Source organism: Mesocricetus auratus, unplaced genomic scaffold (genome assembly GCF_017639785.1).
Source record: "Mesocricetus auratus isolate SY011 unplaced genomic scaffold, BCM_Maur_2.0 Super-Scaffold_100006, whole genome shotgun sequence".
Classification (NCBI taxonomy): Eukaryota; Metazoa; Chordata; class Mammalia; order Rodentia; family Cricetidae; genus Mesocricetus; species Mesocricetus auratus.
In genome coordinates, this window is record NW_024429190.1 from 99,442,924 (window position 1) to 99,459,950 (window position 17,027).

General features: G+C 42.4%; 1 protein-coding gene across 1 annotated transcript in view; it reads right to left on the minus strand.

The window, feature by feature from the left end:
• Parg (poly(ADP-ribose) glycohydrolase) overlaps positions 1–16,916 on the minus strand; it is a 99,974-nt gene extending 83,058 nt beyond the window's left edge. Inside the window, exons 1-6 of the mRNA XM_005077659.4 lie at positions 16,462–16,916; positions 9,081–9,147; positions 7,556–8,512; positions 6,516–6,699; positions 2,302–2,424; positions 2,096–2,179 (exon numbers count right to left, since the gene is read on the minus strand). Of these exons, the coding sequence (XP_005077716.1) occupies positions 2,096–2,179; positions 2,302–2,424; positions 6,516–6,699; positions 7,556–8,512; positions 9,081–9,147; positions 16,462–16,681 (1,635 nt within the window). The 5' untranslated portion in view covers positions 16,682–16,916. The remainder of the gene's footprint in view (positions 1–2,095; positions 2,180–2,301; positions 2,425–6,515; positions 6,700–7,555; positions 8,513–9,080; positions 9,148–16,461) is intronic.
• Positions 16,917–17,027: the final 111 nt, after the last annotated feature.

Below are 17,027 nucleotides of genomic sequence, written 5' to 3' on the forward strand. Positions count from 1 at the left end.
TACTTAAAATTGCTAAATCAATGTAAATGCTATATAGATAGCTATACTCTATTGCTTAAGAAGTACCTTCAACAACAACAACAAAAGCCTGAGCAATTTTAATAGCCACAATTTTCTTTTCTCTTTTTTTATGAGGCAGGGTCTCACACTGTGGTTCAGGCTAGCCTGGAAATGCGGCTCACATCAGTCTCAAACATCACAGCAAACTTCATATCGATAACGCCTGCGTGCTGGGATTAGCCCCACCTCAAGTGCTGCCATGCTCAACTCACAGATTTGCTATTTTTCAGACCACAGCCGGTAAAATCCCAGGAGGACCTTAGATAGATGGTCATCTTCCCATCTGGGAAACTAATGTGTGCCTGGATGGGTTTACTGTGACGCTAGTCCTCAATCCTAAATGTATCTACCACAAGTTCTTCATTAGGCTGTTAGTTTGCAGTGAGCCATCACCTACGTGATTTCTTTTTAGCTCACAATAATAAACACAGGACCTATCTGGGCAAATTATCCCACACACTATTAACAGAAATAGTACTGAGGATACTGCTTCTCTTTTAAACTTTGACTATCTGAACTCCCCCAAATCCACCACTGAATGAATAACAGCAAAAAGATTATAGCAATCACAAGGCTTAATCTTTACTTCTTCCTTTCAGGGATCACTCTTTGAACAAACGAATCACAATCTTGGCAGACCACCTCGCTCTGTTGATAAGATAAAACTAAAGGGAATGTCCATTAAAGCAACTGCCCCTCCCTACAGTAACCAAGGTGTGCCGAGGAACTGCCAAAGAGACAAGCAGACTAATTCAGAGTGCTCTAATTATTCTGTGTGCTCAAAGAGAAAATTCTAGACATTGTAAGTAAAAAGTAAGTCCATCACAAGGACAAAAAGAACCTAACCAGTGTTTTTCACCTGGTGCTTGGGCAGTGTCCTCAGAAAGTGTCTGCAAGTGCACGAGCCTGGGCTGACGACACAGACCCAAACACAATACGCATGAAAGTGGCACTTTAAACAGATGAAACAATCCTAATAATCCATGCAGCAGGACACTGGAACCCTAAGGATCTGGATCAAAGTGGTCACTATCATGTCTATTTGCAAGTTGATCAAAAAAATGAATTTGCAAGTTAATCAGCAAAAAGATCACAACCTTGCATCCATCAATTGTTTTTGACTATAATAGGAGAACGATGAAATACAAAGTAATTATTTTTCTGTACATAATATTTTTAAAAATTCTCAGTTTGAAAGAGATAAAATGTTCGAAATACATACTTGTACACATATCAACATTTTTCATGTAAAGAAAACAGGGAAAAAACCCACAGAGAGGATAACAAGTTTACAATTAACTTGGTAGAAAGCATGGACCTCAGAAAGTGTCCATACCAAATGAAGCCTCTGAAAGGAAATGGACAACAGCATTTTTGTAAAGAACAGACACCCGTGCTACTCCTTACATAAGCATTACGTCTGTCTATAATTCTCTAACAAAATATTCACGTTCATACATACTGTAGATATTTAGGGGGGAAAATCTAATGATTACTCTATGCTCTTAAATAAAAAATTTTTAAATAAAAAAATCAAATTACTGCTCATATGTAAGATTAATAAATAATTAAACTCCTAAAGTAACAAGGGAAATAAAAATAGAATATTTAATGTGTATTTTAATCATTGGCAGGCTCAGTTTTCCTTTAGGCAAAAAGCGCTGAGGTCATATTTCTTTCTTGATTCCCTATTAAATACACTGTAAAAGTATGATAATTTTAAAACAAACAAAAAAAAGAGCCCTAAACTGAAGGAAATTGGACAGAGAGGCAAGAAACTGAAGTCTTATTGCTGGTTTACCAAATCATTCTATGTAGCTCTAGGCAAGTCATTTACAACTCTATTTATTACTAGTGACTGTGGAAACCCTGAATTTTTCTAAAGAGCCTTCATAAGTGATAGGAAACAAACCCAGCATAGGAAGATGGCTGTCATCTGGGCCTAGGCTGTTATGATCAAAAAAGTCTTTGAGGGATACAACACAGGACCTACCTCTCAGAGCCCTGCAGGAGACAGCTTTGGAAAAGAACATACCTTCAGGTTCTGGGGTCGCGTGAATCTGTTGAGAAGTGCAGTCTGAATGAGCTCCCACCGACTCCCTGCAGTTCTCTCACCGTTCTTACAGGGGGAAAAAAAGGCAAGATCAAAGCATTTTAAGTTGTTTCACATCACAAATTCAAAAGCCAAACAAGTGCTAACCCATGACCCAGGGACTAAAACACTTCCAATTTTATATTTACCTCATCTTCCACAGGATACAAGTTTTGTTCAGAACAGGGCATTTTAACATGCTTGTTATCCCACAGATCTTTATAATGTGTTGGAAAAGGTTTCGGAACATCTCCTGCTCGCAGAAGGTCTACCTGAAATACAGTCCATAGGAAAACCTAAGTGCATAAGAACTAAGCCTCCTACAAAACAATGCTAACAATGCAACCTATGCAAATGCTGCAGAGTCCAGACCAGCTCCCAGGCCAGAAACCTCACAAACCCCTCTTAAGCTGCGGCCACACCCGACTTCTCACTTTTAGCTGCATTGTTGGACCCTGCCAATACCTCCTCACTGCTTGCCCAAGCTTCCGGCTTCCGCTGACAGCTTCCTATCTCCTTTTGCCCACGCTCTTACCCAAACACCATTCATTTTAGAAAAGTCAGAAAACTCCCAAGTGTAGAAACATAACAAATTCTTTCACATCACAGGTTTGTGTATATACTATCTTCTCTTAGTTAGTTAATAGCAGTTATTAGCTTTACTTTTCCTTTATCGATTTAAACCTGAATTTTCACTTTCATTTTCTTCACCACTAAAAACTGTGAAGTCTTTAGAAACTTTTCGATAAGCAGTTAGTATAGTTCTTTATTGGGCTATTATCATACTGGATACCACTTTTCTTTTTGGTGAGTGTGCATGTGTGTTTACACAGGTACAGATTGCACGTGCAGAAATATGCACATGTATGTAAGGGCTAGAGGCCACAAGCCAATATGAAGTACCTTCCTCTAACACCATCCACTTTATAATTAGAACTGTGTGTGTATGTGCATGATATACGTACACGTGTACACATGTGCCACCCACAAGTGAGTGTAGAGATCAAAGGAAACTTTACTTACATTTCTTTTTTCAAGACAGCGTTTCTCTGTATAGCTTTAGAGCCTGTCCTGGAACTCACTTTGTAGACCAGGCTGGCTTCGAACACAGAGATCCGCCCATTTTGGCCTCCCAAGTGCTGGGAGATAAGGTGTGACCCACAACCACCCAGCTATTTACATTGGTTTTGAGGATCAAAGGCAGGCAGGTTGTCAGGCTTGCAAGGCAAGCACCATTACCTGCTGGGCCATCTCGTAGGCCATCCACCTTAATTGTTTTTGAGACAGAGTGTCTCACTGAATTGGGGCTCACTGATCTGGCTAGAATAGTTGACTAGCCAGTTATCCCCAGGGATCCTCCTGTGTCCTCCACCCCTTCTCCCATCCCCACGCCTACCACCATGGTTAGGATTGCAGGTAAGCACTGTGCCACCAAACTTTGTTCTTTAAAATTTACTTGTACGTTCATTTCTGTGTACATGTCTGTGTCTATATGCCAAATGTCTAAGAGTGCTTATGGAGGTCAGAGGAGGCTGTCAGATCCCCAGAACTGGAGTTAGATGTGTTGTGAGCGTCCCAGTGCGGGGCTGGGAACCAAACTGAGGTCCTCTGTAAGAGCAGCAGCGCTCGCAGTTGCTGAACATCTCTCTAACCCTCACCGGGCTTTCACACGAGTGCTGGAGACCCAAACACAGGTCTCCACGCGTCTGTGCCGGGCACTTTACCAACTGAGCCATCTCTTTAGCCCGACACAGCCTTTTCACTTCTTTAAAATTAAATTTCTTGAGGAATATCTATTTTAATTCTAACATAGAACTTGGCATGCACATAGATGTGTATATGAGTGCACTGTAAGCATACACAGAGCTATCACAATAAGAACTAATCAAATCTGTGAGGAAAAATGTAAGGTTTTCATCTTGTCTATTCTAGGTATTTCAAATAAATGGAATGATGCAGCATGTAGTTTTTGGGTCTTTCATCTTCACTTATCAGAATGTTTTCAAGGTTCACCCAAATGGTATCCTACGTCACTGCAGAAAATAATCACGTAATATACTTTTTATTTTATTTTTTTGGTTTTACGAGACAGGGTTTCTCTGTATTGTTTTGGAGGCTGTCAGTCCAGGCCAGCCTCGAACTCATAGAGATCCGCCTGCCTCTGCCTCCCGAGTGCTGGGATTAAAGGCGTGCGCCACCACCGCCCAGCTGTAATATACTTTTTAAAGTATAATATGCTACAAATGAGAGGCATGCGGTATTATAAAGACCTAATCTAGAAAGACGCAATCAGGTGAGCTGAAAGACTTCCTTGAGGAGGTGGCAGTACAGCTGAACTCTAAGGAAGAAAAAGAAGCTAGCTGGGGCGAAGGGCAGTGCTCACATGATATTACTTCTGTTCGCTTTGATCTGGAGCACCATCCAAAGGACCATGTGTTAAAGGCGGAGTACCCAGTCCTGGTACTATGGAAGGTGATGGACCTTTGGTACCAGTCACAATGGAAGCAAGTCTCTGACCTCATCCTCTCTCTTCTCTGCTTCCAGGATACCAAGTCTCCTCCACTGTGCTCTCTTGCTGTGATCCACTATACAGCCACAGACAAAAGCAATCACACTGAGGCCTCTGAAACCCCAAGCCAAAATAAATCCTGCTTCCTAAGAGTTTATTATCTCAAGTATTTTGTCAGACTCACAGGAATTTGACCACAAACGAAAACTGGTACCAAGAAATGCATTATCTCATGATGTGTTTCAGACACTTTTTGAATTGGTTTATGGGCAAAGTTTGGAGAACTTAGAATTAAATAAAGAGGGCTTAGAGGTGAGTCTGATAGTTCAGAAGACAGAACTCTGACAGGAATGGGGGCAGCAACAGCTGTACTGATGAGGTTTCAGATAGAAATAATGACTCTACTGCAATTAGACTACAAGTCATTTGGGTTTCATTCATGACTTGTCTATATTTCATCTGTGTAAGACTTTCTTTGAGACTGGGTTTTAAAATGGCAAGACCTGATTTATCAAATGAAGAGAGAAGGTCAGGTGTGGTGGCGCATGCCTTTAATCAAAGCACTTGGGAGGCAGAGGCAGGTGGATCTTCGTAAGTTCGAGACCAGCCTGAGTTCCAAAATAGTCAAGGCTACAGAGAGAAACCCTGTCTCAACAACAACCAAAACCAAAACCAAAAAAACAAATGATGAGAGAAACTTTAAGGCAGCAGAACAATGAGGCTGTGGCATGAGTAATGCTGGCTGCCTTTAACCACACTTACAGTAAGGCTAGAGAACAAAAAGATGTGAAAAGCTAAGTTTAGGTAAAAAAGCACATGCAAGGTTGGGGACAGGAGAGTATTGTTGCTACAGTGAGTATCACCACTAAAAAGAGGACAAGTACTTTGTACTTGGACAATAAGAAAGATACTCAAGGGCTTCCCAAAAACTGTAAAGCCTTACCCAGTCAAGATCTCATCTACCACACGCTCAAAGATGAAAAAAAAAACCCAAAACCCAAAACCAAACACACACATACCACACACACAACCTGAATCAAACCAAACCAAAAACCAAAAACCAACAACAGAGGGTTTGTTTTAAAACTTTCCAAGACAGTCTCTGGAGAAGGGAGACCTAGAGTTCCTGCCTGCTCAAGGTCACTAGGGAATTGCTTTCCTTTGTTAAGTCAGAGGATTTAAAGCTGCTAAATATAGCTCAGGATAATCCCATGCAGCTCTCAGCAGCAACGGACCTCGGCACTGTCCATGATTTTGACTTTACATGCATGTACTATGCAAGTTATAGTTATGCTAGGTTTCTGAGGAATTTTCAAAGAAGAGTCTAGAAAACCAAGCAGTATGTGACAAGGTCAGAGTTCCCCCGAGCTTCCTCTAGGCTGTGTGTGCATGAAGATAATGAACCTAAAGCTACAATGGAGATCCTAGGAAATCAAAGGTTCTGGGGGAAAATGAAAAAGTAGAGCTATGGAAAGCAGGGGATGAGGAGTCATTGCTTTATAGACTAAGAATTTCCTTTGGGAAGATGAAAAGTTCTGGGAATGAGCATCAGTGATGGTTGTACAACACTGTCAATACCCTTAATGTCACAGTGGTAACATTGTGTTATGTGCATTTCACCACAATTTAACAAAAAGTGCGATTGGTTTTAGACATTCTGAGTCTAAGTACCTCTGCGGTGGTACAAGAGAATGACCAGAAGGATCTGAGGAACAAACCAAGATGGAGAATGTACTAAGCCATAAACAATTTTGAACTTTTTTATTTTACAAAATAACAATACCTAACACGTAGTGGGTAGTCCAAAAATACAACCAACCGGAAAGAAAAGAAATGGAAAGAGGCAATACCCACCCGAATAGTCACTGTGTGGTTAGCAGACGGTCTTAGGAGAGGCAAGCGGACCCCACACCGAGGCATTGTCCTCATTTCCTCAATAGGAGTTCCGAGCCACTTCTTATCGGGAGGAAGGTGAGCTGGGACGTACTTAGGGATCTTCCTTTCTGTTCTTTGATGTCTGGCTTCACATTGTTCCTTTCTAAGGTCAAGAAAAATACATTCAGTCACAAATTATTTACTGTTTCAGTTTTCTTAGATACACAAGCACAAAACTTATCAAGAATACTATCTAAAGTGTGCCCCATTTGCTTTATAAGGATGACTTAAAAGCCTTGTATTAAAACCCAAGAGCTTGTTTCCAATAGCCTAGAGAAGGAACCTTGTAACATCCAAATCTCCTTTAAAAATGGAGGTGAAACACATCATATAATCAGTTACCCGTCTCATCTTCACATAACCATCTCAACAAAGTAAACTTAGGATCATAAGCTACAAAACACATCTGGGAAAACTGAGCAGGGTTTAAAATTCCTCATGAAATAATGGCAGAAATGCAAGCTTGTACTCAAACACACATGAAGCAGACGCTACAGGGCTTCAGTGAGCTTTGAACCCAAGCCTCAGCTTTCTTCTCCTTCATAAAATAGAGTGTTATTTTATATAACCCTTAATGTCACAGTTATGTGCATTTCACCAGAGTTTAACAAAAAGTGAGATTGGTTTTAGACATTCTGAGGTGATACAGGCAAGTGAGCCTGGGTTATATAAAAATACACATGTTAAATAACAGCGATCAAATATTCTCAACTAACAGTTTCCATAAATTCCATAAGAAAGTTCATGCAACTAAAACTGACTACCAATACATATCTCCTCTTGTTTCCTGCTTCTGGCCTTTTTAGTATCGCTACTTTGAAATCTATTATGAATAGTTAATCAAAAGGCAATTTTTTAATTTACCGTAAATAATTACTTTCTTAATTCCCTCTACAACATTTAAAAATGTATCGTGTTATTGGAGGGATACTCCTTAACAGGAAAAAAGCGAGGGTTACCTTCTGTCCTCTGATTTGGGAATTCTCATGAAATGATCTGTGATTTTAGAATCTCTTTTTCCATGCTGCTTGGAACTCCTACATTCTACATTAAGGCTGGAAGTGTTTCCAGATGGCTTGGCATTTAAATCACTGGTTCCAGCATGAGTCTCTCCTTCAAATTGGAAGTGTAATCTAATTTCCCTTCCCTTAGTCAAATACCGTTTCCTAAGATCACTGTCGGCTTCTCTTGCTTGGCAAATTGAAAGCTGACTTGCTGTTTGGGAGGAGCTATCTTCTTGTTCATCAAAGCCTGGGCTGGGTTCTTCCTCTGCTTCTGAGTCTTGACAACTGGTTTTTGAATTATCTACATCCATTGGTGAATCGGGTTCGCTTTCCTTCTCAAACGGAGGGGAGTCACCTAGGCTACTTTCTTGTCTCGTCACTTTGTTGTCGGGCTTTGGTTCAGTTGCAATGTCCTCAGCACCCACGTCTGACGAGGGGCTCTCCGGTAGCACATCCACCTCCTGCTGACAGCCTGTGCAGTCTTGCAGAGAGCGACAAGACCCGCTGCACCTGCAGCTGCCGGCTGGCTCATCCCCCACTGTCTGCTTGGTGTTTGCCAGCCTCACGGGCGTGAGAAAGTGCTGATTGTCTCTATCCCCCTCACTCTCTGTGTCACTGTGGGCGTCAGTGTGGGCCGACCGGTCAACGTTAGCATTACCAGGCTGCTCTGGCCCCGGAGTTACTGTTGCAGGCTCACTTGCCAAAAGCTGTTGTGCCTGCCGCCCCTCATCGGGCCACTTGCACGTGCTCGCATTCTGCTGCTGGTTCAAATACTGTGCGTTCTTTTCAGTGGGCGACTTATCAAGATCTAGCAGAGGAGCATTTTCCAATTTTTCCACCTTATGTTGGTAAAAGGTATCTTTTTGCAGAGAACTCATCATGGAGTCTATCCTTGTATTGTTGTTTTCTTTACTGTAAGAGAACAAGAAGAACTAAAACCAATTTATTACAAAAAAAAGAGATTAAACTATTCAGCAACAGCACAGCGAACGGTCTGCTCTCGTGATGGCTAAACACAGCCTATCACTTCACTGCCCTGCATTTGTGCACGTGTGCCCACGATGCCCTTCCCCAGGCGTGTGCCTGGCAAACACCTATCTTTCTTAAATCGTAGGCTTACCAGCTGCCTCAGACTTTGTTCCTGAGGCCCAGGCAAGGCTGGCGACTTGTTTCTTCCATATGCCAGCCACCACTCATATCTTTACTTGCTCTCTCCTTCATAACGCATTTACCTCACGAAGCAGTAATTATGTGTTGTGTCTGTAACCACAACCATATAGGAGTATCTTAGAGTCAGAAAACATTTCACTCTCTTCTCTGTATCTCACAAATAAATGAGGGCCTCTATGTATTAAAAACTAAAAAGAAATAAAAATTAAACTTTAAAAAGTTGAGGAAGAAAAAAATGAAAACAAAAAATCAAGATAAAACAACCCCACCATTTCGCTATTCATTTCTCCATATAGAAATGTCTTTATACCTTTCTGACTCAGTTGTCTTGGTTCCTTTAGTATCCATCCACGTGGTAATAGTCTTTTGTTTCAAAACTATAAAAACATTAAAATTAAACGTTAGATATATACATATGAATTCTTTCAAATAGAAAACATTTACAGCCTATTATACATATAAGACCTTTCTTTTGCTAACATTGGTGGGTTAAACAAAGAGCAGTTGCTCTTTTCGACTTCAAGTATGAAAAGATAAAACAGGAACACCTGATATGTACAGTAGAGTTGAAAGTGTCCCCTACAGAGTTGTGGGCCAAATGTCTAAGATCAGAGGCTCTGGACCCAGGACACTGGATTCAAACCCTCACTGGCTTCCTTTGTGACTGTGAAAGAGCACCCTTCTCTGCCTCAGCTTCTTCACCCGGAAAGGACGCACACGAACAGCACCGTTCATGGAGCTAACGTGACGTTTAAGTCAGTAATACTTTACACAAGAGATCAGAAAGCTGTGGTAGATGCTCAGAAAGTGTTACTCCTCAGTTATTATTAAAAGAGGTCTTGATCAGGAATTAAGGTATTTCGGGGGGGGTACTTTAGGACAAGAAAAAGTGGGAATAACCAGTCAAGATTTCTTGAAAGAGGTAGTGCTATAATTTTGCCTAGAAAATTAAAGGCAGTGACATAAGAGGAAAATCCTAAGCAAAAACACCAATGGCAAAGAGATATAAAGAACTGAGAAAGGAATAGAATATATAACTCAAAGGTCATCTAAGACCGTATCACAGTGAGTACGCTGAATGACCCAGAGAGATACAAAAGGACGGTCAGAAGTCACACTCAGAGTCATGAATGATCTCAGAATTCAAAGCTAACAAGCCCAGTCATCCATGACGGATAACCTGGAGGCTTCTTGGAGTGCTAACCAACAGAAACCAGCGAGAAAGCTACTGATCTGGGACAGCGGTTGCCAACCACGTGGATCATGAGAAGCAACCAATGGATCCTAGGGCCAAACCCACAGCTACTAAATCAGAATCTCTATGTGAGTATGAGGGGAAAATGAGAAGAACTGCTGAAATTCTTTAAAAAATTAAATAGTCAACTGGATTGAAGAATTATGAGGTTCAAAATAATTCCTTATGAAATGAATAAAACCAAGCCATTGTCATCACAGCCTTCAATTACGAAGCTTCAAAGGCCTGAATGGTCGTCACAACAATGAGTAGAAATATGGGAAACAGGAGAATTAGATATGTGGCGGGTATATCACAACAATGAGTAGAGATATGGGAAACAGGAGAATTAGATATGTGGTGGGTATATCACAACAATGAGTAGAAATATGGGAAACAGGAGAATTAGATATGTGGCGGGTATATCACAACAATGAGTAGAGATATGGGAAACAGGAGAATTAGATATGTGGTGGGTATATCACAACAATGAGTAGAAATATGGGAAACAGGAGAATTAGATATGTGGCGGGTATATCTAGGTTGATTCTACAGATATTAAATTTGAGATGCCAAAGAAATGACTGACTAGATATGACCAGCAGCAAAAATGAAAATGATTAGTTCAGGAAATAAATGCAAATCACTTTTTTATAACTATTAGAAAGAAGTGTATGCACTTTCAATTTTAATACACTGGACATGAATTAAATGTGTCTAGTTTAATATCAAATCTTAAACATTCTTAGCAGTTCTCTAAGTTGAAATATTAAGAATCTGCACACTTAAGTCATTGATCCATTCCTAGTTTCCTATTTTACCTTAAGTAACATAATATGAACAAAAAAGAAGCAAGCCTAAATAAACTTATCTATCATTACAACAGAACATAAGTGAAAGACATTTCAGGTGTGAGATACAAGTATTTGAGTTTCATATAAATTCTCTTCCACAAAAGTATTCAAGTATCAGATACTTTCCACAAAACAGTAAAAGTCTAACTAATAAACTCTCTCTGATTAGTAAGAAGTCTTTAAACGGTTTCTCTTACAAAAAGTAATTTACATAAATCTTCCTTTTTAAGTAAGTCTGTCTGTGACTTATTTTGTATGTCTTCAGCAACTTAGGCTTCAAATAAACAATTAGTATCTGTCAGCAAGAGAATAAATGATTTGAAGATGAAATTTTTTCTATTGCTATATCTTTCCTATTTAACTCCATTTTATGGGTTTAATGTCCCTGATCTTCAATATCCAATTTCTGAGCCCCACTGCTGATTCTAGAGCATTTCAGATTGTAAAATCTTCAGATCAGATTAAACAGTTTGGTCTATGCAAACGTCCTATAATCTGAAAAACTCCATCTGAATCACTTCCTGCCCCAAGCATTCCAGGTATGGGACACTAAGCCTATAAAACCCATAGAAAGCATGGTTCAGACAACCCTCAGAGTTCAAGCCTGCCAAGTGCTGAAACACTACTTTTGGAATCAGTCTGGATTTAAAACTTCTCCTGTAATATTAGGATCCGATGTGTGGCTTCAACAGCGAGGCTCTTTGTGGTGGTCTGAATAAAAATGGGCACCATACTCTCATAAATTTGTATGCTTAGTCATCAGAAGTGGTGCTATTTGAGAAAGATTAGAAGAATTAGGAATGCAACCTGTTGGAGTAGGCGTGGCACTGTCAGAGGAAGTTTGTCACTGGAGGTGGGCTTTTGCAACCTCAAAGCTCACCTCCAAGCCCAGCTTCTCCAACTGTCTGTGATCAGAATACAACACTCAACTACCGGTCCAGTGCCATGCTCTCTGCCATGCTGATAAAGGGCTCAACCTTGGAAGCTGTAGGCAGCCCCCAATTAAATACTTTCTTTATAAGAGTTGTCTTGGTCATGGTGTCTCTTCCCAGCAGTAGAAGAGTGTCTAACACAGTCTTCTCGTACACATGAAGTAGTTCATAGAACCTGAACTTCAAGTGAGGAAAACCCAGAGGCCTGTTCCAGAGAAGCCCAAGAGGGCTGTCTGTCTCCTGAAGCAGATATGGAAAGTGTATCCTCCTAGCTTCATGCTTCCTATTAGGGTTCCTGAAGCCCGACAAAAGGAGAATGGAGAAGGCAGGTGCGAAAGTAACAATGTATCCTGTTAATCAAACTTCCCCGGTCCTAGTTTGAACCTAGAACAAGGACTGCCTTACTCTTTCCAATACTACTACTAGTGACATCTAAGTTTCGTTTCCAACACACTATAGGACTGTTAAGAGCTTAATCCAAGCAGGGAAGTGATGGCACACACCTGTAATCCCAGCACTCGGGTGGCAGAGGCAGGCGGATCTGAGTTCAAGGCCAGCCTGGTCTACAGAGTAGTTCCAGGACAGCCAGGGCCACAAAAAAGAAACTGTCTTGAGAAATAACAACAAAACAAACAAAAGAACTACAAAACAAACAAACAAAAAAAAACCCACAAAACAAAATAGCTAACCCTATCTTACTACTTAAGGAAGCATAAAAAGTTGCTTACTAAGATTCCAGGGAATTTTTCATTTAACTAGAAATAATCATAGCAAACAAGAGGGAAAAAAAGACAAATGTGCTGGCTAGTTTCATGTTAACATGAGACAACTTAGAGCCATCTGAAAGGAGGGAGCCCCAACTAAGAAAATGCTCCCGATAGGCTGTAGGGGGCATTTTCTTAATTAGTGATTGATGTGGGAGGGCTCAGTCCATGGTGGGTGGGGCCGTCCCTGGGCTGGTGGTCCTGGGTTCTCTAAGAAAGCAGGCTGAGCAAGCCATGGTGAGCAAGGCAGCAAGCAGCTCCCATCCATGTCCTCTGCATCAGCTCCTGCCCCCTGCCCGGACTTCCTTTGAAAGTGTAAGTGATGTAAACTTTCCTCCCCAGTTGGCTTTTGGTTATGGTGTTTCATCACAGCAACAGTAACCCTAACTAGGACAACAAAGATAGACAATGAGCCCTTTTATCCAGAACTGATCTCCCAGCATTATCTGGGTCAAGTTTCTTCAGTTCTTTGAGCCCATTTTCTTTACCTAGAAAATACAATTTTCTGCTCCTGAGGGGTACACATATCAGTAAGAACACTAAAATAAGGGGGCTGGGAAAGGTGGCTCAGTGGTTAAGAACACTGGCTGGTTTTCCAGAGATTCTGAGTTCAATTCCCAACAACCACATGATGGCTCACAACCATCTGTAAAGAGATCTGGTGCCCTCTTCTGGCCTGCAAGTAAACACACAGACAGAAAATTGTATGCATATTAAATAAGTAAACCTTAAAACAAAAACAAAAAACAAAATAAACACAAAAATAAAACATTGTGCTCAGTCTACAAAGAATTATTCCACAAATACATTCTCCCCCAACACTTAAGTCCAATGTCTTTTATAACTGACGTTAGTGATTCTAGTTTACTCTAACTTAAATCCAATCTCTTTTATAACCGACGTTAGTGATCTAGTTTACACTAACTTCCCATCATTCACACTTACTTTCATCTTGCAGTAACTATTGACTTCAATGAGGTCATCCAATTAGCAAAATAGACACAGCAAAGGGCATACAATACAGTAAAAGTTCATCTGCATCTTCAAGGAGCACCTCACTTCCTATAGCAACACAACTGGGTAAGTCATTTGCCATCAAAATGTGACCAGCACGATGAGCTCTGCCTAAGCAGAGATTTGCAGATTTCATTCAATACAAGAAATGTATCCATGAAGATAAAAAGCTACTGAATAAGCATTTCTCTACCCACTTCTAGGATACCTATTTGCAAAAAACTTAAATACCTTCCAGAAAAAAATTCAATGATAAAAATTCTGTTCACTGGCACTCTATGGCAGGTATACAGAAAAAACCACCCATGTGAATATTAACTTCATTTCTCTTTGGCAGAAAATGTAAGGTCCAATTAATGAGAAGAGGGTGGTAGCCCTAACCTCCCTCAGCGAGCGCAAAGTCATCCACAGTTCATCTTCAGTTCCTATTCTTTATAGCAAGTTCTCTGACATATACACCCCAAATTTAAAACCCATCCCTTCTTTATACCCTTAAGCACTCCACTTATTGGGCACCTGGTCTGTATTTCCTCAAACTGGTCTCTCTGTTTACAATCTGGACTTTCTTTAATCCAAAGTTTTATAAACTAAAAGTGGCAAGCATTTTTTTTAAGCAAAACAACAGATAATATACAAATGTATTGAGCTGGGAGAGAGAGGAAAATGGAAGAATATTTCATATAGTAAGGATGTTATTTCATGAAATATTCCAATCATAAACATGGCATATGCACCAACGTAAGTTTTAAACACTGTATTCCTGCCCTCTACTCTAAACTCTGCAGCCCAGAGGCGGGGCTGCCCTGAGGTTCTTCCCTATATAGTTCAGACATTTTGGTTACCCGCCCCCCTTTTGGACCTCCGGCCTCCTAGCAGCTACCCCTGGCTCCCCTCTTTCCCCTCTACCTCCCTGACACGGGCCAGCGCAGTCTGGTCATGTCCACTCCGGACTCTCCCACTCTCCCAGACGTCTCTGCCTCAGACTATGCTCTCCACATATCTACAATAAACTTGCTCTTCCACCATACCTAGGAGCTGTTATGTCCCTCCTTTCCATTTTATTTTTTTTCATTCATTACAGAGATTGCTGTGTACTAGAAAAATATTTATACCACGGCCTGAAGTTTAAAAAGTTGAAAAGCTACTGATAACCCATCATCCTAAAACATTAACCAAATGTATTCCTTTTCTTAAAAGCCTCCAGGAGGCCTATTAAATAGAGACAAGTTTAAATTCCTTAAAATGACACAGGTTTGTTCACAGTAAAGCTCACCTAACTCTTCTGTGGCCTGTGTCCTAGTTCTAGAAGTGTTTAGATGTGCTGTTCCTTCCTTCTACCTACATTATTATTTGCCCCTCTCCATTTATTCTGAGATCCTATTATTTCAAGACGTGGGTCAAGCCAGAAGCAGGAATGTACCTGATTAAATATCCTTAAGTTTTGTATTTGGGAGGCAGTGACAAACAGATCTCTCTGAGCACCAGACCAACCAGGACCCCACAATGAACTCTTGTCTCAAAAAACTAACAAACAAACAAACAAACAAACAAAAAACCCAGACTTGGCTCAAGTCTACTCCCTAGAGGTCCCAAGACAGACAAGTGTGCACTATTTGCCCTGATCTCTGCCCAGCCTCTTACACCGTGGACCACTGCATTCTTTCGGCAATGTTGTTGGCTCTGGGTGAAAGAACACAGGCTTTTCTCCTCCTCGCTGAGTATTTCTCTCAGGTGTTCCCTAAAATGCTGGTGTGCCCAAAGGCTTTGTCCCTGGTGGTTTTACTTTCTCTAAATATTTGCATGCTCTAAACTACACTTATAGCTTCCATTATCATTTTCATGCCAAGAACTCTTTTCTAGCACAGATGTGTTTCTTCTGAGGTACAAACAAAGCCAGCATTCTCTGCAGAATCCGTCCACTTCTGCTCCCGACTGCCTGCAAAGCCTAAGTGCAGATCGGCTCCTTGAGTCTTGGGGTTTCAACCAACTTTTCCTCTCCATTTCCTATACACCAACCAACCATACGGAGGAGGGTTCGAGAAACAAATTAAACCTACCCCACACACATATTAAAAACCCTTTAATGATCTCTAAGTACCCTGAAAACATAAAGGTCACAGTTCTTAGTAATAACCACAGTACTGTCTACACTTCAGCACAGTCGGATCATTTCTTCCTATTCCTCCACAGCTCATCACTCACTATGCCACCATTTTTTCTTCGCACCAGCTATACTTTTGAAATACCACTTTACTCGGCGCCAGTCTCTAGGATTCACAGTAAGTACCAAATCTTCCGGGCTACTAACTTGGATCTCCTAACTAGGTTAAGTACACTTAACGCCTACCAAAACAATCACGCCCTCACCAACAAGAAAATCCGCCAGGCTTTGCTGCACACACTGGACTTGTGCTATGGTCTGTCTGTCTCTCGCAGATTTCAGGGTTCGAAGGCAGGGACAAGTAACTCAACATCGTGTGCCAGGGGCAGGCACAATGCCAGCAAGCTAAGACTAACAGCTCTGCACTCGGGGAGTCGGGACCCGACCGCGTCAATTCCAACAGCTCTCACTGCACCTTCTGGAGACTGGAGCGCCTTTCTGCTCGATACACACACACAACCAGACTTCCTTAACAAGGCAAATTCTCTCTCCGAAGCTGAGGAGAGCACACCGGTGAGATCCGCCCGCTTTGCAACCGTCCACCGAAGTTCCCTCACCTCAGATGCCACTAGAAACTGTCCCCTGTCCCCTACGGGTGGCATCCAGTGATTTAACAAGGGGGGAGGTGGGTCACCCGGGTGGTGATCAGACTGGAGTTGAGTGGAGTCCCACGGTCCTCAGACTGATACAAGGACGAAGATGATTTTTTTTTCTTTTTATTTTCCCACGTACCAAACGAGGTGGCGCTGCCTCTGCGCGGTGCCGGCCGGCCCGGGACGCAGGCTGGCGAGGACGGTGGGACCCTGAACTGTGCGGGAGCGTCCTTGGGGTCGAGGACGCGCCTCTGTCTGCCGGGGAAGCTCCGGGGGTCCGAGGCCGCCGGCGCAGACGTTCCAGCGGCACTCCAGCGGGGCCGCTTGGTGCAGGGCTCACAGCCGGGGCCCGCGCTCATGCTGGGACCCGCAGCGCACCGTCCCCGGGCCGGCGAGCCTCATCCACTAACCCCGCCGGGGCCGGACTGCGCCTCCTTCCGGGCGCCCCCCGCACCATTCCCGCGCTGCGGCGGCCCGCTCCCGCGGCGGCTGCTGCTGCTCCTCGGGCCTCCGAGCCAGACCCTCCCGGCGCAGCCGCTTGCCTCCGCTCGGCCGCAGGGAGCCCACCTGGCCCCGGACGCGCCGCTTCCACTCGGGCTCGGGCTCCGGCTCCGGCTCCCTTTCCCCACCACCGGAAAGCAGTCGGTCCCGCGCTCCGGACTTCCGGGCCGTACGCGGCCGCAAAGCGGAAGTGCGCTGCTTAAC